General features: G+C 44.4%; 1 protein-coding gene across 2 annotated transcripts in view; it reads right to left on the reverse strand.

Annotated features, from left to right (window-relative positions):
* The window catches only part of LOC135387008 (uncharacterized), a 304,499-nt gene extending 278,114 nt beyond the window's left edge, over positions 1–26,385 (reverse strand). For both annotated transcript variants that reach the window (XM_064616448.1, XM_064616447.1), the window contains exons 1-3: positions 26,220–26,385; positions 1,744–1,956; positions 670–731 (exon numbers count right to left, since the gene is read on the reverse strand). In XM_064616448.1, the coding sequence (XP_064472518.1) occupies positions 670–731; positions 1,744–1,956; positions 26,220–26,232 (288 nt within the window). In that variant the 5' untranslated portion in view covers positions 26,233–26,385. The remainder of the gene's footprint in view (positions 1–669; positions 732–1,743; positions 1,957–26,219) is intronic.
* Between the last annotated feature and the right edge of the window lie 259 nt (positions 26,386–26,644).

Raw genomic sequence — 26,644 nt, forward strand, 5'->3', positions numbered from 1 at the left:
GATATATTTCCGTTCGCAGTAGGCATTGTCTCTAACAATAGGGTATTAGGTGTCATAACAAAACAGAAACGGCGAGCAATATCTTGCGTGCTACGAAAACGGTCATATCGAACTTCGATGCCTGCCGTTTCACGTTATCTCTCGCTCACCAACAGTTTGCCCTGCAATAGTGCTATCCTGCGCTGCACGGCTACGTATGCTTTGCCGACAGTGTGTTTCCCCATACTTCCAATGATAACTTGGGTACGCGGTTTTCAGTCCGGTATGGAATCATTTCACTCGGTTTGAAACACCTCCAGTGGTTCCCTCTCCATGTCACTCATCCTCGAATATTTTTGTCGTAGTTTCCCAAGCAGCACAATGCACTGAAAGTCGAGTGCAATAGGGGTGGACGGGTAGGTGGAAGGCCTTGAACAGCCTCGTGAAACTAAAGAACATCGATAAGACACATACAATCAGACACATACACAGACACATACAATCGCTAACAAGTAGATTAGCGATTGATGCAAGAATTCTTGCTTCAATCGCTAATCTACTTGTTCTCTCTCTCTCTCTAACGACTCCTTTTCAAAGCAGGCGCGGGAATGCGTAACACTGTACTGAGTGACAGTTATCATACGACTACGAGCAGAAGAAACGGCATATCTTAAAGGAAGTAAGACGTACCAGACTCAGTATTACTGAAGGTGTTGCCCGTTCTGTTCGTTCAAAAATTGCCCGGAAGAAGTCTATGAATAAAAAGAAGACAGACATATATCCAAAACAAGAACTGCCATACGTCTCATGCAGCATCTTTGATTCACCTAACATTTCTCAACCGAGCAAGGCCAATCAACCACAATAAAAAGAAAAAAAATTAGAAAGAAAAGAACGGTGCGCTGTTACCACAAGTGGTAACAGCGTTACCTTTCTTTTCTTGTTTGGTTTCTCATTTTTCTCTTTCTCATCTCAAAAAAATGACAGCGTTACCTTTCTTTTCTTGTTTTCTTTCTCAATTTTTGTGACCGTAGAGCCCCGTTCGGTTGTGATTTGTATTCCACAGGATGTACCCTTTGAAATCAGAAGTTTCTAATTTCAAAGGGTACATCTTGTGGAATGCAAATCACACAGACATTGCTTTCCGAGCTGCGACGCTTGATACGGTTTCTGCATGGGTACAAACGTGTGTTTGTGTATTCCATTGTGTATTGTACCATTTGCTGGATAATTACGCGAGCTATCGACACATACAGGGGATGTACGGACTACACGAGACCTCCACCACAGCCATATTTACACTTGGTCTACATCGCGAGGCTACGATGAGGAACGCCTACGCTGCTCATCGCGAATTTTATCGCTGAGAGAGGCGCAAAGCACAACAGGAAAAATGATGACACGATACACCTCGCACACTGCGCAGAAGACTAGTCACCTCTCGTACGAATAGTTAATCAAATTGAAAAGTTAGATAAACCCGCAACCTTGTAATCACAAAGCGTACACATTACGAACTGATCTACCGTAAACTCGTTCCAGTATTATTTCTTTTACAATTTTGTAATGAAATTTTTACTGAACTCCGAGACAACAAAAACGCAGACGATCACAAACACATTGTCGATACAAACTCCTTGTCTCGCGGTTCAGCCAAATTTCATTATGTATCACCAGTTAGCCTACATTTTGACCCTTATTCACGTAATTTCCTAATGTTTCGCGACATGTCTTGTAGGGTTCATTAATGAATTTCGAACCTACCAGATGTTATGGGTTGTTTGGTGAGAAGAAACACAGCGTATTGAGAGATGGTGACCCAAGGCCCGATCAACTGCGTGCTGTGGTTGAAATTTAGTATCGACTCAAGACTGGGTACCACTCCTTTATCGGGAAGCCACGAAGTTGGGAGAGCGAAAGCACGCCAGGAGCAGAGAAGAAGCATCAGGAGAACAGCTAGCTTCATCTGAGAAAGATCTGCAAAAGAAATGTGTGTGAAAAGAAATTTCCTAAAAAAACGGACAAATTACACCAAGTTTTGGTGTAAAATTTTACGGATCGTCGTGTTAATAGACAGTGACAGGTGGGCCCCGTACTGCCATTTTTTCCACTCTAAATCCGGTCCCCCTTATCGTCCCCCTTAACAGCCTGTAACCTGTGTTCCAGGGGTTAGATTGGCATTTCCCCCTTAAAACCATGGGTTACTTCGTCTAGAACCCATTCCGAGTGTTACATGCGCCCGCTGTAACGCTTCGGCACCGTGCTACAAGGGTGACAGTGACGTGTCATCGATGTCACCCTTGAAATATCACCCTTACGTAATTCCAGTCACCCATACTCTCAACCGTAACCCTTATTAAAAGGACAAGAACGAATTTGCTACAAGTTTCGCGTCTTCTGCGCCTGCGCTTAAACATTCAAACTGAACGGACGCGGACGCTCGGAGCTTCGAGTCGAGGCTTGGATCAAGTTGTCTCTGCGACCCGTTGGCTTTGAACTCTTGTCTTGTTGTTGTTGCTGTTGTGTTGTTCACTTCCGAGGACATTCGCGGCAACCTTCACGGTCGGTGCAAGCAAAATGAGTGTGATTGTGCTGAGTTTATGAGAAAGATTGAGGATCATGCCGGCGTCCGCACTGGGAGGTGTGTTTTCTGCGGCCATTCACCTTCAATACATGGGCGTCTTGAATCAGTTGGTGAGTGTCTTCCGCAGTTATTAAAGCGATGAATTGTGCTGTCGCAAAACAAACAAGGGGCGGTTCTTTTTGTAGACGTGCCTCGCGTTCAGGAGATGGCTGTGGCCACCATTCGCGACGAAACAGTGAGTTTGCAACGGTGTGTATCTGTTCTCTTTTTACATTTGTCCCTCTCTTTCTGTTAATGTGTGACCGGCTTTTGAAAGCGAGTGTAGCTGTCTGACGCAAGCTAAGGCTTGTTCATGCATGTGTCTTTTCAAGATGCAGAAACAGTGGTGACCTGAGTACACCAGGATCGAATTTCACGGCGCAGTCAGCCTCTGCGTACAACTGTTCGACTGTTCTAGAATGATTGGGAGTACAAGCTACGGTACACCACCAGGATAACGCAAGCCGCAGAGTGAAGTCTCATGCAATATCTTGCATGTACTTGTCAGCATTTCGTAAATGGTTCCCAGGAGCAGATTTGTTGTCAGTAATTCAGATCCCTCATGTTGTCAGTACTCACATCCGCATCAACAGACAGCTGGCTTAACGAAGCAAACTAATGTTTCCCGACTCTAAGTAGTTGTGAAATAATTTTGTAATTTGTCATTTAGCCATAATATATCTATGTGTTCCATACTCGGATTTCATGCACAAGTGTGCATGCGTTTATTTTATCACAAACACGATTTTATTTTCATGCCTGTACACTGCCACTTCTCTAGAAGTACATGAGCTGGGGCCACACGGCGATGCACTCAGCGAGCGGGCTTCACCACAAGCTACACTGCTGTGAGGGGAAGAGCGCTGCAGAGGACTGGTAACCCATAAAGCGGGTTTCAGCGCCTGCGGGAAGCGTTACGATTCGTAACCCATAAGGCTAAAAAACTGCGACCTTGAGTGGCACCCTTATGTGCAGGCCACGCCTACATAACCCGTACAAAAGGGTTAGACCATAACCCCCGATGTAAGGGTTAAAAATTGATCAATTTTTAACCCTTACTATGGGTGACCAGATTTAGAGAGCCCAGATATTAGCCGCGTGACAATTTTTCTGAATAAGATTTAGGCGCTGGGAGCTGTGAAATGTCATGCTGGAAGGGCGGTCACTTCTTTTTTGCTTCGTTCTGTTTCTCACTTTGTTGTTTGGACAGGGAAAGTACTGGGGAAAAAAATCCAGGGTGCCTGTTATAACCCTATAGGGATCCGTTTTCTGTGATTCACTGGCGTCTGTGTCACTGTCAATTATACAGGGCCCTGCATTATGAAGAGAAGGGAGTTCACCCGTTGTTTCGACAGAACAGGCCGCTTCATCCAGAAAACAGGATACTGATTCCCTGGCTCCCTGTTGCAGTTAATATCAATCCGGATTCCTCGTTCTCGCCCTTTCCTTTTTGACGTGAACATGATGTTTACGTTCAATATTACGTTCAATATGAGGGTACAAACCGCCACATGATTTCGTGCAAGTTTGAAACGGCTCCTACGCGAAGATTACAAGGCGGAGGTCGACGGGAAAGCTGTCATTGGATAGAATGACGCCATCTGCGTTGTGTGACCATTAAATGTCTTCCCTTGCCTCGTAGCGTAGTGAGGGGGAGCGATTGGCAAGGGGTTCCGAAACGGTGAGTTTTGTTGCTTTGGAGGGCGGACGCCTCTATAGTTCGGTGCAGATTTCAGACAAGTTCATATTGTTTCGTGTAGAATAAGGTTCGGTGGACAATTTGGTGGCAAATTCTGTGGACCTGAGAGGATTTAGAGAAGTTATTCGCAGCTGAATTTGAAAACGGCGAGAAAGTCGAATTAAAGCACGTGAAACCTAAGTTGAAGTAGAAAAAGCATTGTTGGGAATGGACACAAATGTTGCCTTCACCGATTGCGGCACAAAGATAACGGCGGGGGGACCATGGCATGATTCACTACCACGGTATAGGGGACACAGAACGCAGGCGGGAATATCACATTGTGCGACGCGCACTATATGTAGACGAAGCCAAGGACACCATAGTTAGTCACGCTGGCCATTGGCATAACCGTCAGGATTCGCATTTCACGCGAATCCGTCACGGCGGCACGACGTGGTCACGTCAAGCTCACGCCTGTAGCACTGCCTACCACCACCTCTTTTCTTTCTCACATTTTTATCGATCCCGTACGAAAATTCCGGAATCAAATTGGAATCCGATCCTGATCCCGGATGTCTCATCCGGTTTGATTCCTAAATTGGGCAGGATCACTGATCAGCATATGATAAAATTTTGATAAACTTTATTCAAAACGTTATCAAATCCAGATCAAAATTGTACCGACTCCTGATTAACCTTTGATCAAAACTTGATTCAGTTCACTGATCAGAAACCGATCAGTTCCCAATCAAATTTTGACATAGGTTCATTCAAAATTTGATCACATCTGGATTAGAGGTGTCATAACCCGGATTAAACTTCTATTGTCCCCTGAATAGCTTTTGATCAAAACGTGACCTATTCTTGATCATTCCGTGAATGGCCGCCTTGCCGATATCGGATAATAACCTGACTCAGTCCGTTTCAACCCCAGTCTCAACCCCAGGGTCAGAGTCGTATACCCAACATGTTGCGCTATCGCACCGAGTGTTATAAGCCGTTTCAAAAGAAGTAGCAAATGTGTGAGTATATGATATGCATTTATTCAAAACCACCAGTAAATTAATTTACATTTGTCGGAACCAGCTTCATTCACCATTCTCTCGAAACTCACGGAGCCGCGTGCCCGTCGGCTTGACAATCTGTGACAGTCCTTGCCAGACATCTCGCAATATTGCACTAATATGCCTGACCCAGTGGTGAGCACAGTGACCTGCATGGACGGATGTAAACGTTTTGTTGACGAAAATTTCAGTGCCACGATGCATATGAATATGCCCTGAATCTCACACGATGAACTGAAAATCCGGTTACAAATAACACGTACGTACCTCTTCCTCGGTGCCGGCGTACTTCTGTTGTCGTCTGTCAGCCGACATGTTGGACCCACCCGAGGATGATACGTGTCGGACCACCATTGCCGATGAGGTGCACTGTAAAAAAACTACCGTAAAATTTACGTATATTTTAATGGCAGCTATGTTGCCGGACTTATCCCGTTAAAGTTACGGCCACTTCGGAAGAAGTACTGCCGTTAAATTTACAGTAATTTTGATGTAACCAAAATGCTGTTTTTTTCCCGTGAAAATTACGGTGCCTTACAAAAAATGCAGCCGTAAAATTTACAGGGATTTTAATGGCAGCTATGTTGCCGGCTCTTTCCTGTAATTTTCACGGCCACCTGAGAGAGTCGGCTTTTGTTTGAAGTTTGTAGTGCATTAATTCCCACAAATTTGGGAACAGCACTGAAGGATGTGTAATTGTGTTTGTCTTCCTTTAATGGAATTGCAAGTCATGCAGTAATGTGTGACACAAGTCATAGAGTACAGGACTGAGCATTTATTGTACATACAGAGAAATGGTGAAAAATCTGTGACATCTGTTGAATCTGCAGCGATCAAAAAAACATCTTAGAGTTGCAAAGTATATTAAGTGTATCTGGTTACCAAGTAAAATGTTCCCTTACGCTTGTGCTGCTTTCGACACAATCTCCAGAACTTCTTCATAGGTTCTGGCTTTGTTCTTCAGCTTGCTGCCCCTGCAGGGCTGATCCACAGTATACCCCTGTAAGAAAGAAAATGCAGGATATGTAGTACGACAGTTACTACCATTCGAATGCAGGTCCACATGCACACACCTCTGCACATTACACATTCAGTATGGTGGCACTAGTACAGGCACCTTTATGGTGCTGGCTGAGTACTTTCCAATACAAGCGAAGAAATATCCTAAGGTCTTATACTGTTCATAAAGACCTTCACTCATACTGGGATAGTACATATATCGATTTAAATATTGTTAGATATTGATGATTCATGTGGAGTGACTGTGTGAAGACGCAATGATCTTACAGTGTTTGTCATTATAGATGTAGCCTAAAATTGTTGAAACCAAGAATATGTTTGGTTATGAAATAAGCACGCTTCACTCGTATAATCACAAATGTCACTGAGATTATTCCAGGAAATACATGCCAAGCAATTCAACAGGTAGTTCCAATCAGAAAATACGTTTTAAATGAAAGAATCAGCAACGCCATCAGTGAGGCAAGTACAATTTTTTACTTTTGATGACTAGTGACACGGGTGATGTATGCAGGAATGAGATGGTTAGTTTATGGAAAATCACTGCACTAATCTTACCATGCACCAGAGAATTGCGTGCTTGTGTTTTGTTATAAAATATGTACCACATAAATTCGCTGCACCCTAATGTCCTTCATACTGACACATGCACGTCCCGCACCTGCACTACTCATCACCGAAAAAAAAAAGGGAGAGAAAGCACACAATTTCCATGTTGAATCTAACACTGATTTCTTTATTCCGCACACAAATCATGATTAGAGCTACCTCCCCGTTTGCCTTGCATCCATTTTACCCACTAGTCATTTTAAAACAGCATACTGCAATTGTGTCGCACCAGTATAATATTTTGTGATCAAAATGGGCTTTCTGTACAACTCAGTTTTTAGACTATAGTCATAACAAAGAAACAACTTTGTAATGCTTCTTGCATTCTGGATGAATAAATACTATGGAGAGCAGAGCACAGCATCACGGTGCACCAGCGTACAGAGGGCACCACACTTTCTTACTGCTAAGGAGAAACAGAAGCTGGGTGATTTCACGCAGGATCAGGCAGGGTGGTCTGGTCAACCTCTCCAATTTTTTTCTTTCAAACATATATTAAAGCCTCGTCCCTAGGAAGCATACTGGCGCTGAAAGTAGTTGAAAATAATTGGTGGTTATTTTTTAATGAATTATGATTCAGATGTGGGCATTTCGACCACTGCACTTCGTACGCAGTTCAACGCCACATATCTTCATATCTATTTGACATATTCAGCTGAATTTGTTTTCAAGTGTTGTGCCAGGTGGGTAGTACTGCGTCCTATGCTCTGAGAATCCTAAGGCTTGCCTCTGAGGAGATAAAAAATCGCAAAGTTGCCTCATTTGTAAAATATGATACGTTTTGAGAACCTCACAACTCGGCCCCCACTTGTGATGCTTGAAAATGATCTGCATCATTTTGTTTGCTTCGAAATGACCTTTCTCCGCATAGCGATTACATCGTATCGCGAATTGCACCTCAATGGTCTTTTTGTGAATGGTATCTACGGAAAATGCGTATACTCGACATCGCACATCCCATATATTCCCACTCGTAAACTCACAAACGTTCTTCATGACGACTCAAAACAGCACATAAAAAAAATTGCTTCAGACATGGTCAAAATTACGTTGCGAATGACATTGAGTTACGAACGTAACTTCGACCATCCCTGAAGCAAATTTTTGTGTGTGCTGTTTCGAGTCTTCTCGGAGAATGTTTGTGAGTAAAATGAACGATGTCACAAGTGGGAATATATGGGATACACGCTGTCGAATTTACGCATTTCTTGTAGATACCCTTCATAAAAGGACTGTTGGGGCCGTTACCATAATTCACAATGCAATGTACTCGTTATGCGAGGAAAGGGCATTTCGAGACGAATGGAACGATGTGGATAATTTTCTGGTATCACAAACAGGGAACGAGTTATGAAGTTCCTAAAATGTACCATATTTTACAAATGAAGCAACTTTGGCATTTTTTGCTCATCAAAGATGCACCTTCTTACAATCTGCAGAACTTCGTATGCAGTGCTACCCATCCCAGACAATACACGGATAACAAATTCAGCTAAATATGTCAAATAGTTATGAAGATACTTGGCGTCAAACTGCATAGAAAGCGCAATGGTCGAAATGCCCACATCTGAATGATAGTACATTAAAAAATAACCACCAATTATTTTCAACTACTTTCAGCGCCAATATACCTCCTAGGAACAAGGCTTTAAAATATGTTTGAAAGAAAAAAATGAAGAGGTCGGCCGAACCACCCTGTCTGATCCGGTGTGGTCACCCAGCTTTCAATATATTAAGATATGGAGCTACACGTACTAGCCAGCCACCAGTAGCTTTACTCAACGACTTTGTTTCCGACAAAAAATAAGGAGAGGGACACCGAACATTATCTGCCATGCTATGCACTTATTGCCCCAAATTCTAAGTGGGTAAGAAGGCACAATTTCAATTGCAAAGGAATGCTAATGTTCAAGGGTGGACAAGCAGCATGCCATCCCAACAAAATACCCTAATTCCATGTGAAGTTATAAGGGACACCAGCTCCTTATGTTCTACCTTTCGAGACATTGGTGTGACATTTAAGTTATGAACACAACAAGCATGTGTTACAGTCACTAAAGAACAGCAGTACAAACGGCTAAATGAAATAAGCCGGAATAATATCAGTTTCTAGTTGAAATGCGCTCCTGCAGAGTGAAGGATTGAAATGATAAAGTGATGCAATGCTGATTGATGATGAAAACTGAAATACTCACTCAGTGTCACGAGAAACCATGCAAAAGAGATGCCCCATCCTGGATCTTCTTTCAGAAAGTGATCCAAGGCCAAGGGTGTTTTGGATGCCTTTCCACAGGACTTGGCCAGGAAGGATGGTGTGCCCAGAAGTGACCATCTCTGCTGGAACAGATTGGAACCAAACAAATTATGCAGGGTCAAGGACACGTTAAACCTGTTCAACAATCATGACATAGTTCAAGTAACACCACATTGACAAGTCATACGCATATGAAGCACATGATATGTCATATACACATGTTCTTAGATCTTTTCACCTTGAATACAAAATTTACAGCAGAGCGGTTTAGCATTCAGTATCTTGGAGCACTGAAGTATGCAAAGAAGTAAATCTAACACATCAGCGAGATAATTTACCTCTAGGTTACATCAGTGGGCATATGCGCACGGAGCTTGCTCAGCTTCTTTTAGCCGGCAGCAGCTTCAAGTAACGGTGACTGGAAATAGTACACAGGATCATTTCCCTTTCCACGTACAATAAGGCGAAAGTACGTGTTTTCTGGGAATACCCCAGGCAAAAATTTTTTTCACTGGTACTAGTTGAACTGTGTTATCGAACAGAGACCAGTGCAACCGCTTCCAGCTCAACTGGTTTCTGGCCAGTCCCAATCTGAAGTGGTTTCTAACCGGTCACAGTCTCGGCTGGAGCTGGTTGCAAACATAACTGTTGAACTGGGACCAATTGAAGTGGTTTGACTTACAGTGGCCTGCTCGGACAGAGGCTAGCTGGTAGGCAACCAGTGCCACTTCGCAGGATCGCTGTTCCCAGCAACAACAGATCCAAAGAACTGCAATGCAAAATTACATTTTATTTGTAATCAAACATTGCACATATTCTAATGTACATGTAGCGTAACTATAATGTAATTAAACAAAAGCAGTAGAGGAACTACAGAGTTACATGGAATAGATAATATTTCATGGCTGATGGGTTCCTTGCTCGACTACCTTGTGGTCATCTTGAATCATTCAACAAAGTATGTGAGATGTTCTTAATAGCACACGATGGATCGACATTTTCCTTTGAGCCCAAGCAGCTTAAGGTTTCTGGAAAGTTGAAAAGGCACAAGTAAATATGCATTCAATTGCAACATGTAATTATAGTGTGCAGTTAATTTGAGCAATCGCGGCCCCCAAAAGCACGCAAATCTCTCAACATTTCTGTTGTGTAGTAGTTGGACGTATCAACTAAGAGATTCGACGGCTTTCGGGGGCAATGAGTACTACTCATTGCCCCCGAAAGCCGGCGAAGCTCTTAGTTCTACGCTAGTTCGAGAACACCCGTGGTGTGAAGGATCTAAAACACGAGCATGAACGAAGAAATACAAAGACAAAAACACGAGAATGAAACAAGTTGCTGGTAACGTTAACTAGACACTCGTACATATTACTCGTAAAACGGCCTGCACTTACAGGTGCCACGAACCTGACGCGGAACAAAGAGATGAGGTTCTAGTAGAAGTAATATTTCTAAATGGTGCACAAGGGAAAAACACTTAAGCATAGTACTCACGATAAAGCGGCATCCACAGTTGTAGTCCAGCTGTAATCCTATAACACCCGGCCGCTGGCGCTCATTGTACTGTCGCACTGTCGTAACTTACAGACAAATCCTTTCGATTATAAAACCAACGCCTGTGTCACACATCACGCTAATAACGAGCAAAAAAGCGTTGTACAGGCAAGCCGCTAAGCAAGCGACCGTTGCACAGTGAACGCATCATTCATCACGGGAGCAGGAACGCACAAAATACAAATATAAGAACATTCGATAACGCTAATGAAGTTTTCCAAAAATTTAAATATTATTTTTTTCTACTAATAAAATTACTTTAACTTCGCCTTGCAATCTTTATATTAACATGTCATGGCACTGAAACCGAAACTTCCCCCAAACATGTAAACTGGTCCAGTTCGAACTGGCACCACCTCACTTCCAGTTGCTCTCTAGACCAACTTCAACCGGTACCATCTAATTAAATACAATGCATATCAACACTGTGCCACCATATGCATGTATACATGTACAGCAATCGGCCATTTATTAAAATTCACTGTTCCCAGCAAGCGTAGCACAATGTCAGATACTGGAATCCAATGTGAAAGTGTGGCAGACTACCGTAATATCTACAGTCATTTGACCGTAATCAGGATTACGGGCACACTACTGTCTTATTTACGTGATAACAGTCATAATAACGGCATATTTCATTGGTGCCGTATTAATTACACTACGTCGACCGTATTTCCAATTACAGTAGCATACCTGTTCTTTTTACGGCAAAAAATAGATTTTGACCGTAAAATTTACGGCAATTTTTTACAGTGTGGCCCCCATATTCTGGAGGTCTGCATTCCACCCAGGCAAAGTTTTGTAGCTTCCGCACCAGTCTCCTGGCGTTGCTTAGCAGACCATCTAGAGATTTTCCCGCTCATATTAATCCAAACGCAAGAAGGCGCCATCTATTTCAGTCCCATCGCCAAAAAACATTAATCCGAGTGCCATCAGATTTAGTTCAGACGCAAAAACTTTAATCTGATCGCCATTTGAATTAATCAGATTGCAAAAAAATTAATCTGGGCGCTATCTAAAATAATCCGGGTGCCATTTCATTTAATCCGACCATTTCTTAGCTTTCCTCACGAATATTTAAGAGGAGAAACATCGAGAAAAAACAGTTAGTGATAGAAATGATTAGTTCGTCGTATGACATGGCGGTGTTATAGGTACACATTATAGGTATACGTATAGTGGTATACCGTGGTAGACTATCGTGTTTTACGGCATATAATGGTACGCTTGGTACATTACCGTGTTTTACGGTATACAATGCTACACTTTGTACATCGCCGTGCTCAACGGCATATAGTGGTATATTTGGTACATTGCTGTGTTTTATGGCATATACGGGTATATTTAATACATTACCGTATTTTACGGTATGTAGTGGCATAGTGTGAGAGATTATCGTGTTTTATGGAATACCGTGGTGCACTGCGGCCCACTGTCGTTTGGCGGTACGCGGCGGTATATTCGGTACATTGCCGTTTTTTAAGCCATGTAGTAGTATATTTGGTACATTATCGTGTTTTACGGTATATAGCGGTATACCGTCGTACATTATCGTGTTTTACGCTGTATAGCAGCGTACATGGTACATTATCGCGTTCTACAGCATATAATGGTATATTTGGTACACTGCAGTGTTTTACGTCATATAGTAGTACGTTGGCTACATTACCGTGTTTTACGGCATATAGCGGTATGTTTGGTACATTGCTGTGTTTTACGGCATATAGCGGTATGTGTGGTACATTACCTGTTTTACAGCATATAACGGTGTGGTTGGTACATTACCGTGTTTTATGGCATATAGCGCTATGTTTGGTACATTACCCTGTTTTACGGCATATACAGTGTTTTGTACATTGCCGTGTTTTAACGCATATAATAGTATATTTGGTGCGTTATCGTGTTTTGCGGTCTATTGCGGTATACCATGGCAGATTATCGTGTTTTACGGCATATAGCGGCATGTTTGGTACATTACCGTGTGTTACGGCATATAGCCGTGTATTTGGTACATTGACGTCTTTCAAGGCGAATAGTAGTATATTTGGTGCGTTATCGTGTTTTACGGTCTGTAGCGGATAGCGGAGTAGATTATGGTGTTTTACGGTGTAGAGTGGTGCACTTGGTACACTACCGTGTTTAACAGTATATAGTGGTGTATCTGGTACATTGCAGTGTTTTACAGCATATAGTGGTATGTTTGGTGCATTACCATGTTTTTGGTATGTTATGGTACATCTGGTACATTAGCGTGTTTTACGGAAAATCGTGGTATGTTCGGTATATTACTGTGTTTACGGCACATAGTGGTATGTTCGGTACGTTACCGTGTTTTACGGCATATCGCGGCATGTTCGGTACATTACCGTGTTTTACAGCATACAGCGGTATGTTTGGTACATTACCGCGTTTTACGGCATATAGCGGTATGTTTGGTACCTTACTGTGTTTTACGGCATATAGCGGTATGTGTGGTACATTACCGTTTTTTACAGCATATAGCTGTGTGGTCGGTAAATTACCGTGTTTTACGGCATATAGCGGTATGTGTGGTACATTACCGTGTTTTACAGCATGTAGTGGTGTGGTTGGTACATTAAAAAGTTTTACGGCATATAGCGGTATGTTTGCTACATTACCGTGTTTTACGGCATATAGCGGTGTTTTGTACATTGCCGTGTTTTACGGCATATAGCGGTGTTTTGTACATTGCCGTGTTTTAACGCATATAATACTATATTTGGTGCGTTATCGTGTTTTGCGGTCTATAGCGGTATACCATGGTAGATTATCGTGTTTTACGGCATATAGCGGTATGTTTGGTACATTACCGTGTGTTATGGCATATTTATTCAAAAACCTTTAACCCGAAAAAGTCATTTCCAAATCCTGCAGCCATATGAGAGAGAGCTAGCCTATGCCTTCGAACTATTGACTGTTTCGGAAGCTGTATACGGCGCAGCAAATGCTATTGGTACGACAGCCGTGGATGATGATGTCGAGTCATGACAAGATTAGTCCAAGTGGGTGGTGTTTTCCCTTCTTTTAGTCGAATTTGAGAAGCAATCCCTGTTGTATGCTGTTTCATCACGACCAAAGGATCCCCCCTCCCCTCTGATGATTTATTTATTTTTTTGTTCATTCACCTGTCAACAGCGAATCCCTATAGAGCGGTGCAGTACATGCGGAACAGCAATCACAAATTAAACAAATATTACAATGTAGACAACATTGTCATCATAGCAGGTAGCAAGGCATTGTAATTAAAGTAAGCAACAACCATGGACGTTCACGATCCCACGACGGCAGCTGAGATAGCGAAGGCCAAGGCGCAAGTGTAAAGCGTGTGATAGGAACTCCTTCTTGATGGCGCATTAAAAAAAACATTTGACAATAAAGGGGGAGCGTCCGCTTTACTGTGTATGCTTTACAAAGAAGCATCACATTTCGAAAATGCATTTAGCAGTGGCTAAGTTATTGATATGTATACACAGAGCATGATGCGCGCAAAAAGATTTTAATTGTCGTCTGTAAATGTGAACAAAGCTGACCGAGATCTATGTTTATCTTATTTTTATTAGTTATATTTTGCTCCCGATGCTGTGCTCCACTAACTTATTATCGACGACATCGTAACAGCACCTCAATTCAGTGCCACGACATGGTTCTCCAAACTCAGCGCTAGACATTATTGAAGTTACGCTGTAGTTAGGCAAAAATATCGATGGCGAAACGAGTGACTGCGTTGGCCATCGATAGCACTATCGATGATCTCAAATCGACTATGGCCCATCACTAGCATGGGCATCGTTCGACAGAGTCATAAATTTCGCGAGTACGATTTAAGTGCTCGCCCAGTATGGAAGCTATGCGCGATGTTGCTGTGGTAATCCACAGCGGTTATGGGAAATTGTAGGTAGGCTTCATGTTATACTTTGCTTAATTAGATGAAGCACGCCTTGCTCTCCGGGACAGGTCCTTGGGAATCCGTGTAAAATAGCGACGGCTCAGCGTGTATAAATGATTTAATCAAACACTGCAGTCTTCACTGTGAAGCCCATACAAATGCTACATGTCAGCTTTATCAAGAGCAGCCCCCACGTACTTGAAATTATTGCGGTCATAAGCCGCGCACTCAACCCGTAGAATCGTCGACATAGCCTCGTCTGCGGCAGGCACCACAGACACCAAGATCCGTTTGCGATGCTCTTTTTTGGTCGTTCCCACGGGCGTGTGGAATAGTTCCTCCCTATGTTGTCTGAGGAAGGATTTCACTGATACCTTGAACTTGGCAAACATTTCTTCTATAGGGTTGAAGAACGGACTGTAAGGGGGCAGAAATTTTAGTGAATGTTCTCCTTGCAATTGAGCTTCGTGCACACGCTTGTGAGCCGGTGCATTGTCGAATATAAAACCAGCGCACGCTCCTGGCTCTTGCTGTTCGACCGCACGAGAAGCTTCTTCCAGAAACTCGTTGAAGGTCAACCAACTAACACGGTCCACAAGTCTCCAAAGTAAAAGCCCATTTGCAGACATGCAGGCAATCACGTTTATGTTTGTCCCCTTTGTGCTTGTCACCGTGTGTATTGCCGGCGTGCCCCGTTTCGATCTGCCGAACTTCCGTGAACACCACACGTTTAAATTGGTCTCGTCAATATAGTATCGGAGTTGCTGAGGACCATACCTTTGCAACCACTGCGCATATTCCCTTCTCGACTCCTTCACATCGATCCTGTTTCTGTCTTGTGGTTGAGGAGTAAGAAGTTTAGTCGAGTAGCCGTGCCCGTCGAGCAGCCGGTCAACTGAGGACGCGCTAATTTGCAATCCGGGATGCGATTCAGTTAATGCACGTCGAAGCTCCCTTATGGTGTACGAAGGGTTACTATCAACTATGGACGCTAGATCTTGGACTATCTCTTCGGAAAATTTTCTACTTGTTCCACCTCGTCCTTGTACGTCTGCTCTGTCCGTGCGAACAATAGATCGAGCGGTCTTCATGTTAATATCAAGGGCCGCAGCTACCTGCTTCAAATTTCCTCCTCTTCTCGCACAATCTACGATTCTTGCTCTGTCCTCTTGGGATATTCTCCGATACCTTTGTGGTGGCTCTCCTGGACGTTTCTTCGGTCGGCCTCGCGCCATGTTCAGCCTGTGGGTTTCCAAAACCATGCAGCGCAGATGATCGTCTGCTACAGCTACAGCCTTCACTTTCGGGTGGAAATCGCGCTCGTTTCTGCAAGTTGTATCAGTTAATTGAACATTTCATGAAAGTTGTGAAATATATGCCTGTAAAAAGGTCAGCTGTTTTCTTTGTGCTAAGGGATAATTATTTCCAGGGAACAACGCTCCGTTTTCAAACACGCGGAAAGCAGAATATCGTCTGCAACGCACATATCGCGGCCAGTATACGGAAGGAGTTCATTGCAGACGATATTCTGCTTTCCGCGGGTTTGAAAACGGAGCGTTGTTCCCTGGAAATAATTACCACTTAGCACAAAGAGAACAGGTGACCTTTTTACAGGCATATATTTCACAACTTTCATGAAAGGTTCAATTAACTGATACAACTTGCAGAAACGAGCGCGGTTTCCGCCCGAAAGTGAAGCCTGGAGCTGTAGCAGACGATCATCTGCGCTGCATGGTTATTGTAGGGCTTTCAACCTGCTGAACTCGTACAAGCCACACGGCATCGGGTCCAAAGCGCCTCTTCACCCTGAAAAAATTCCAGAGCAGAAAAGAAGAATGCTCGAGATTTCACCCAGGCTGATGGCGCTGAGATTCCCATCTGGAAGGCTAGCTGTCGAAGATGGCCGGAGGATGTCTGTGATCAGCCTTGCTTTCACGCTTCGAAGTGTAGCAGAGCTGACAGACCATCTTTTCCTTCAAAGCATGTGCAGGTATGGGAGCACAGGAACTTTTACCAGTAGTGTATAGTGCGTGTATTGCATGCCATTATTGGGAATGTTAGGAACAGCATAAATAATTCAAAATTTTTGTTCTTCCGCATTGAGCTCATCCCTTTAGTAGCATTATCTATACGGACTTTCAATGGCATTTGTATCTTCTCAGCTGCTCATTTGTTTTGGTTTTTGTAACAGTCTTTTATTTAGGACCTTCCTTGACACAAAATACTAAAGCAAGATTTAGGCATGTGCAATTTTGGCACTCAGGATCATGACGGGAACATATGATGTTAAATACTTAGTGTTTACTGCGAGGTACAAAACATGAAATGCACCTGAGGTAATTGCACAAGTATGCAGCATTGTACACGTTATACATAAGTAGGTGTACCCTTATTAATGATTCAGTTCATTATGCTGCATTGCAAAAGAGCGTACACATTACATCGCCCTAATGACAATTCCTTGTAGGTACATCTGCACCTATCGCCTCAGCCACGACCACCTGGAGACGTTTTTTGGATGCGTCCGACAGAGAGGTGGATGGAACAACGACCCCTCAGCTCTCCAGTTCCGCTACGCGTAAAGAGCGCTTCTAGTGCATGCTGACGTTAGCAGCTCTGCATCGGGAAATGTGGCTCCAGACGTGGAGGGCATAGTAATGCTGCGACACCAAGGGACTGAGAGAGAAGCTCATCGTCAAGACATGGATGTCACTGAGGAGAGCCCTGGATCTGGAACGCTATCTGAAGACCCAAATTGAGGATGGGTCAGGAACTCCGGAACCCTCCCCTCTAGATCCGCCCGTTCCTGGTAGATGTAACTATGTAAGGGTTTCGCTCCGGGTCCTCTCCCTGGGATACTCAAGTGGTACTAGTTTGGGAGAAAGTGTAAATTGCAGAAATGGAGGAGGAGGTGAGGGCTAGTATTTCAACATAAGTACACGCAACCTGTGATTCAAGCAGTTTGTCCAGGAAGATACACTTGTGGGGCAAGTCGTTTCACCTATGACGTTATATCAAGTATATTTACCTTTCCATCGAAGCCCGCTCAGATCGAGGCAAAATCAACCACACCATAGTTATGGACAGAACGCTCGCTTCAGTGTATAGCGAGAGCCAGTGGCGAAATAGGACAAGTCCCTACTTAATCCTGTCAGAATCGCGTTATATATTTGGTGGTTTATATTCAAAGCAAAGCTGCGTGTGGTTTTTAATAAGTGAGCTGTACGTCCTAAGCGCACTGCTCACCGCAATATTCATGCCAATGAGCGCAACCATAGAAGAACGGGTGAACATGGCTCATCGGACAAATTGGGACAAAACAATCATCAAATCAAACACAAAATCAGCGAAAAGCAACTGTGGCTATGAGCGGCGTACAGATGTGGACAGATGGAGGGAGGACAGCAGGAAACAGTGGGGGACAGGGGAGTTAGTATGGGTCCTAGCCGTCTTCAGACGGAACTGTGCCGACATTCGTCTTGAGTGTCTTCGGAAAACCCAGGAAAAAACTCAGACAAAGCCGGTCTCAGGATTTGAACCCACCACCTCCCAGTCTTCAGGACGACCTTGTCTACCACCAACGAGTGGGACGCCTTAACCCGCTCGGCCATGCCGCTGGTCCAGAAGAATAGAGCGTGTTCCCTTCAGCACAAACACAAGGAAAAGGGGGGATGCGATACTCTGTTAATACATGCGCACAGGCGGGGATGCGTATAGCCGGTGGACAGGGTCCACGTCTTCACATAGCAAAGACCACATTGCTTCTATAAATCCCAGAGCACATCTTTGCTCCTTGTAGGCGTCCGCCTCTCGCTTATTCTATTCTTCAGGATTCTCCATACGTTTTCTATAAGTCCGGACTCTGCACAGGCCATGTCAGCTGCATTACGTAGAGGTCATCGAGAGGGCGCTGCTCCCCTATGCTCTGGACGGGTCTTTCCCGGTCGGGTGCTACCATTTCCAGCACTATGGCAGCTGCGTCCATCCAAGCAAAACTGTCCAACGCCTTCTCGACGACCGCGGCGTAATGCAGCTGACATGGCCTGCATACAGCTCGGACTTAAACATTATCGGAAACGTCTGGGCAATCCTGAAAAATACAATGAGCAAGGAATGGACGCTTACAAGGAGAAAAGATACACTCTGGGATTTATAGAAGCAGGGTGGGCCTTACTACGTGAAGACGTGGACCTTTTCCGACGGCTATACGCGTCCCTCCGTCCGTTATTGCTGCGAAAGAGGGGGGGGGGGGGAGGGCGACAAAGTATTAAAAGGGTATCGCATCGCCCTTTCTCCTTTTGTTTGTGCTCAATGACACACGCTCTTTTCTTCTGTTTGTGTCGAATAAACGAGAGATGAAAAAAAGCTGGGCCACAGCGTCCCGTTGTCGTCTCAATTCATCTTAGGACCCCGTTATCTCTACGATAGCGGAGAGGCTTGAGAGTTTTAGTACGTCGTGCGCTATCGCGTTTGCGTTTGTAAGGGATAGCGTTGATGGTTATGCGCACACCCATAACAGAAAGAGAGCTTCGCGCAGTGCGCAGAACCACCAACGCTATCCCATACGTACTCAAAGGCGATAGCGTACGATGTACTAAAACTCTCTACTCCCTTCGCGCGATAGCAACTCGCGCACGGTGCAGTAGAGCAAAAACGAAACCATTTTAAAAGCAAAGTTAACACTACTACCACGGTGGGTTTCAACGAGCGCACTCTTCCATCCCTCTCAAGGAGTGAACTCGCCCGCTTTCACTCGCCGCTAGGGTGTCTCCACGCAGAGAAAATACGCCGCTCGCGCGTTCCGTAAACTTGTGTCCAGCGCTGTACAAACGGCATTCTCAATACCGTCATACCTCCGACACTTTCTGTTTTCTCTATTATTGCAGGGCGTTTCACTTAAAAAGAGTCAAACTTTTTTATACAAATGGTGCACTGCACTTGCACGATACTTAGTGCGTAATATTAGTAGGGGTCTAGAGATAGTCTGTTTTTCCTTCCCTTGTTAATTAATGAATTTGTTGACTAAAACTAATTGGTGATCCTGTTCACTGCAGGGACTATTGCAAAAATGTTAATGGCGGAGTTGTATAGGGGGAAGGGGTCTTCGATTCTCTTATCCATAATCGATTATGTACATCCTCTCAGTTCTTTTTCTCTTTTCCTGGTTTCAAAAAACCGCGCCTGAAGTTTCGAAATACCACCCGACAGCAGCACAAACGCGTACAGAAAGAAGTGATCTCTTCGCTCGTTTAAAATGTACAGACCACTTATTACAAACAAGAGGCGCCATCTGCGCATACGCGGAGTTGGTGTGGGCAAAACACACTGAACGCAGCCGTGCGAATGCTTTGCGCAAGTGCGATATCGGCTGTGTTGCGCTGCTACACCTCCTGTCTCCTTCCACGATCAGTTGTCTCGCGACGTAAACCCCCAATTATTATTAATTCCTTCCAGAATACCCGATTTATTTAGAGCTATGAAGGAATCACACAAGTGTCGCTACAAGAACAAGTTGCTTATGAACGGTATACAACATGACGATCTCTTTGCGCTACACATCGATAACTGGACAGCTTAGCCACAAAACATGCCGCGGATCACAATCGCATTGTAGCTTATCTAATATTTTCGCCGAGCCAGTTCAGTGTTGGTATTGTGCAAGCGTACAAGTCACTGGAAGCACACAATTACTTCACCTTAAAGGAGCAGTCTGGAGGCACGCGTACTTTTTTCTGTTTTTGGTGGGTATGGAATGTTTTGCGGCCGAAAACAGTTTTCCCACGATTAGTACAGCCGTAGCGAAATTGGGACGCCTGCAAGAGCGCCCCGAATCTCCCGTGCGCGAAACACCCTCCTTCGCCTTCACGATAGACACGTGATCAGCGCGGCCACGCGCGTCACTATGTGACGCGAGTCCTAACGCCGCTCCTCACTGGACCTGGGATCACATGATCGAGGTGAGCAACACCGCGCAGACCGGAGCGTCTGCTACTGCTTCGGAGACTACGCATTCAGCGGCTGCGTGATGTCCGAAACGGAAGATTTGAAGGCTATCAACGACACGACCTCGATTTTTTGGGACCGCTGATGCAACGGGAAGAACGAGTGGTGCAGCACGAATCTAACTGTGTGTTGTGCAGCGCTGTCCCAGTGCTTCCCGAGAGTGTGTAGCCTGGTCGACCGTTTTCATGGCACAGTTGGTTCAATGGCTAAGAGGTGGCGCCATAATACCGCCGTCATTGCATGCTTTCTGCTACTGTGAGTTTTATGAGCATCGAGTGCGTCCTGTGCCGTTTCCTGGTGTGGTACTGGGACTGCATACTGTGCTGTCTCACGAGGAAGGTCTTCAGCGACGCCATCGGGACTTGACAATTGGTGAGGACGTGTGTACGTGTGGTAGCTGCAACGACATGCCTACCGAACGGGGGAATATCTGCTTCTGGTCCATCGTTGACGTACTAAAAGAACGCCCGGCGGTGATTGATAATCGCTCTCGCTGAAGTATGTACTGCATATTCGAAGGTTTGTATCAGGCGTTGTATCCTGGCGTTGAATTAAAACGAGCGTCCAGCTTCTTCCTGGCCCATTCGGCGGAACCTTGTGCAAGCGACAGTCAGGCGTTGCTTTTCTTATTTACGCAACCCTGAAATCCACGCTGGTGAGCTATACTTGCACACACTTCGCTGGTAGGTAGATACACGACAGACCAAACATACTTTGCCGTGACTGGGAGTTAGCGAATACATCAGAGAGACGTTCTACAGCAAACGCCTCCGAAGTAGTCTCGCTCCGTACGTCGCTCCCCAGTTGTATGCGTACAACGAGAGGGTGCAAAGAAGCCACGGTCATTGCTCGTGCGATCGCAATCTTATTTGGTCGGGCTTCATATATGCTTTGCGAAAATATGATATAAACCATGTAACGAATATCAGTCAACAAGGAACAGCTCGCAATGTTCGTAGCAGACGTTTTTTTCTACCAGCGAATGAGGGGGCTCCGTACCACAAACGTCACATTGGAGTCTGTGTGGTCTGCAGCCGGAGCGCTCCAACCCGTCACCGGGGTAGCGATTTCGCAAACTAATTGCGTCACGGTGAAAAAGTTTTGGACAGAAATATTTTGCAGGAGTGCTTTTCACATAGTGCTTATCAAGACGACAGTAGTTTTTGGCCATGTTGGATACCACTTTAATGCTCCTTTAAACCGCTGTCACACGTCACTTCCAATGCGGATTGAATCCGATCCGCATCGAGTTTCTCAAGACAGTTCTGTGCGCGATGCTGCTACACGGTCCAACTCTGCGTATTGAAAGGTTGGCTTTTCGACAGGCGGCGCTCACGGCCCGTGGCCGTAGGGTGTAATTGACAAATAGGTTCTTGAAAAGTCGCGAATAACCGCATCCGCTTCCACATTGTGCTGTTTACTAAGCCTTTACTGGGGCGCGGTGTCAAGAGTGGTCAGGATTAAAGAAATTGGAACAAGCAGTCGTCCGTCATGCCTAGACTAAAACGACTAAAACCGACACCGTGAAATTCCATGGACGTGTACAGGAACATTTGGAAATTAATGTATATTTTTGTTTACGACAACAAATTCGCTGCGTTCGAGGGTGTCAGTGTCAGCCTTCAAGTCGTCTCAAAAATCTCAATCCCATTTAACGAACTGGGTCGGGTTTAGCAGGATATGAGTTCGATCCTGCTCGAACGTGTTCGTGTAGCAGCGCCGGATACACATTGACTTGAATTGGCTCAATGCGGTCCAAAAGTGCCCGTGCCACAGGGGTATTAGGCGAGCTGCTTGATCGGGCCGTTTCTGAAAACAGCGCTGATTTGCTACGGTGCACCGGTTCATGTTAGCGACGTTTACTTGTACACAGGTATCGTGAGGGAATCTCACAAATGCGATGTCAGGGTATCTTTCCGTTTTCCTGATCAAAACGACTCCAACACACAAAAACGATTTACAATCAAACGATTTCTCCGTTCAGCGTTCCGCAGAAACGTATGCAAAGTGACTACAATCTCTAATCATATGATAAAAAGTTAAAAGTTCGACATTTCCTTTCCGTCCGCGAATCTTGGGCATGTATTAATGCTATGCTTGACAAAAATAAGGAGCCGAAAGTGTTGCACTCCGCGGGTGCCATTCTCGATGGCAAAAAATAAGACTTCGAAGCTCTGTCTGCATATAGCGCCGATGAACCAGCTCATTTCAAACTCGAAAGCATAATGTCTTGCGGTGTAGAACGCACATTTTCTCGATTCGAAACTGGATTCTCCGGCAACAGTATGTCTTTCAAATTTGAAAACTTAAAAATGGCTTTGGTTGCGTACTCTAATGACATATAGTTCGGAGCTGGCTTCAATTAAAAAAAAAATGTACGTTTGACACTTTATGATCCGTTTCTGGTCATTGTTTTTCTGCACAAAGAGGGTCATTGTATACCATAGGCTTTTGTGCCATACTCTTGGCATCAGGTTTCATGAAGTGAGAAGTTTGCTGTGTATATTTTGAGCATATTTGACATTTCTTCCTCATTTTTGCATGCATGTTTTGGAAACTTCAACGCCATGTGATAAAGTCGCGGGCCCTACTCATGAGTAATAAATAAATTCCAACTTTATACCATATGTATCATGTTTTTCGCCTGTTTTTTTTTTTGTCGTGATTAACATCAGAAAAACTTTCGTCGACAACCACCAGTTCTTGTTGTTCGAAAAATTGGCGATTTGTTCGCCGAATTTCAGAAAAACGTCGCCCACAACGACAAGCCTTAGCCCGGAAGCACATTTCGTTGCATAGTGGCAGGGAAATCATCTTGGATGCCGCATCTTCTTCCCCCCCCCCCCCCGGTTGCTGCAGTCTCAGTTAAAGAATCCCCATCTAGCTCATCAACAATTCAGATCAATACATTAAATCCCTCTCGTACTACCATCACGAGCAGCGTCAGATGCTCGCCATGGTCCTGTTCCGACATGTATTAATCCCTTGAAACGAATAAGTTGATTGCGAACGCTTTTCAGATACTTCAGCTTTAGCTGCCGTTTGTCGTCCTGTTCAACTTCGTTCCAGTCCATCGATTTGTCGCTTCCGGATGTCCTGTTCCAGGTTTCCAGCACAATCTTGCAGTTTTCATATGCCGCGTTCTGCTTCAGAAGCGGCTGTATAGTTTTGCTAGGAATTCCGCGCGGCTATTGATCTTGTATCAGCTTTCTGTTTTAGTTTCAGGAAATGTTGGCTATTTAATCGATCAATGAAATTCACTAATTTTGATACCCCCAGCTTTAACTGGCTTCAGCGCTACTCGTGTATTTGGCGCAGAGCCTGGAATCATGGCTCGAATGACTCAGTTTGACGTCACAATAATTGCACATAGATTTTGTTTTTTATTCGCGTTTTATTGGCGCATGAGCTAAAAAGGCCATAATGCGCAAAATGCACTGAAGACTAGCTAGTTAAGAAATATATGTTCAGGACTAAAATTGGAGCAACTGTTACATTAGTATTTAAAGTCACGGATCTTTTAAAAACCCAGTATCTTTAAAATATATATGCACGTTCTCAATAGGAACAAAACTGTCATCACCCAGCAGAAGCATTGGGTGGAGTGGTAAAAAGTTTCTATAAACGGAAGCAAAATGATGTTGATGAAGATATTGGTACACTGGACACGTGATGAGGATGTGAATGATCGAAAGCTGTTCCCCACAGTGGTTGCATTCCTTGGGGTATTCTCCTCGTAGAAGATACCCATGCGTTAAGTGTGTCCCAAACGAAGGCGGGAGGATAGCACTTCATATAGTCGAGTGGACACACCAGGTGAACTGGAGCCTACATAAGGCTTGATACTATGTAATGTATTATTGGCTTGCCGGTCCCACGATGTTTGCCAGTCGTTTATGATGCATCTTTTTAGACATAGATTGAGATCTTGATATGTAATTTCGAAAGGGGGTTATGTCAGTTGTTAACGCAGCCGTAGCAGCATGATCAGCTCGTTCATTGCCAGGTATGCCAACATGACTGGGTACCCAGCAGAAGAGTAACTGATAGGCCCTATTAGCTATAGTGCTTGCCAGGCTCCTTGCACGATCAACTACCAGGTTTTTAGTCGGATGTATGTTACAAATAGCCTGCAGAGAACTGAGAGAATCTGTGTATATTACTGAGGATCGTGTGTGATTTTGTAGAATGTAGTCGAGTGCTAAAATTATTCCATACACTTCAGCAGTAAAAATAGACATGGTGCTCTTTAGCCGGTGTGCACGTGTTACTATTCTAGTATAACCATAGCACATGAAACCCTAGTATTTGTTTTCGATCCATCCGTGTAGAATTCTACATGACTGCCAAGGTTTCCCTTAGGTGCTCAAATTCCTGTTTCAGTACAATGTTTGGGTATTACAATTTGGGGCAATGTTTGGGGTATGGGGTATTTTGGATGAGGTTGCCATGGAGGGATTTTTTTACTGCACTCAAGGATCATGGAATTATATTCCGAAAAGCCATAGTGCTCAATTTCCTGTGACATGCGCATACTAAATGGAGATACTCCTGAAGGCCTGTTAAAAAGGAGCCGTTTATATTGTGTGTCTCTTATAACAGGGATCGCCGGGTTTTCTGGGTAGCCTCTAATCCTTAATGCGTATGACGTACTCAGGTAGAACCGCCACCTTTCGAGAGACCACTCATTTGTTTCTACGTAAAGGCTCTCGACTGGCCAGGTCTGGAAAGCTCCAAGGACCAGGCGCAGGCGTCGAACATTTTTAGAGTAGAAGGTCGTGCTGACCCATACACCACACAACCGTAATCAAGTTTTGAAAGGACAGTGGAGACATAGATCCGGTGTAATGTATCGCGATTTGCGCCCCAGGACCGATCTGAGAGTACTTTTAAAATGTTCAGAGACTTTATATTGCACACAGCTTCAGCCAAGAAAATTCACTGATAATCCTACATGTCATTTTGTGGTTCTTCGCCTGCATCTTTAAGCCTTAAAGCATTTATTCTCCACCACAGCATAATTTTTCCGGCCTTTCAAGGTTACATCAACCGTGTTCCCAGTTGGTATTAAAGGATTATGATAGTACGAAGGAGGACCGTCACAAGTGATCAAACAAATGAACGTTGTGCAACTGTTATTCGAGCGATGTGGTTGGTTTGGCAACATAGGCTCGATGTAGGCTAGAACCAGCATATACCCAAAAGGAAAACAGTGTACGTAGCGATTGCGCTCGAAAGAAAACGTTCTGGTGAAAGACGGGTGCCCTATGGGACATGTGCAATTACCTCCACATGCAAGGCTAGAGCCACGCCTTTTTTTTACTATGGGGAAGAGCACAGAATCCTCGGGAATCGCGACAAGCCTGGTTCGAACTGATCTCAAGCCACAGCTTAAAAGGCAAAAGAATCGACCGTAGACTTCTAGGGGAGGAGGTAAATAGAGTAACGGGTAGCATGTACTGTCACGCGTTATTATTGCAACGTTACATCATTTATGGACAAAAAAAGTGTGAAATTGCGCTCACCTTGTCGCCCCATAGCACGTATGCTGCCGGAGACACCGTAGGTTGATTGATGCACCAGGTGCAGTATACCTCCAAAATGTTGCAGTAATACTGGGACAGACGCGCAATGATTCTGATGATACAACAAACAGGCTTGGAAGGATACACGTATTCTTCTCGAAGAGGATCATCGAGAGGGACAAACGGGGCTTCTTCTTCGTCAAGGCACCAAGCTTGGTACTATGTACATAGTCACGTAATCAGTCGCTAATAAGTTAGTGAACGGCCAACTATATTACTCTACCGCTCGCTCCATATTTACTAGCTTAAATAAATGTAGTGCTTTGATGAATCCCCACCTAGTGTGACCCGCCTCAGCAGTCACGCAGGTGCCCCCGCCATTGCAACTTGGAGCAGTTATTAATTTATGAATAATATTCTCATGT

This window comes from Ornithodoros turicata, chromosome 3 (genome assembly GCF_037126465.1).
Source record: "Ornithodoros turicata isolate Travis chromosome 3, ASM3712646v1, whole genome shotgun sequence".
In the NCBI taxonomy this organism is placed as follows: domain Eukaryota; kingdom Metazoa; phylum Arthropoda; class Arachnida; order Ixodida; family Argasidae; genus Ornithodoros; species Ornithodoros turicata.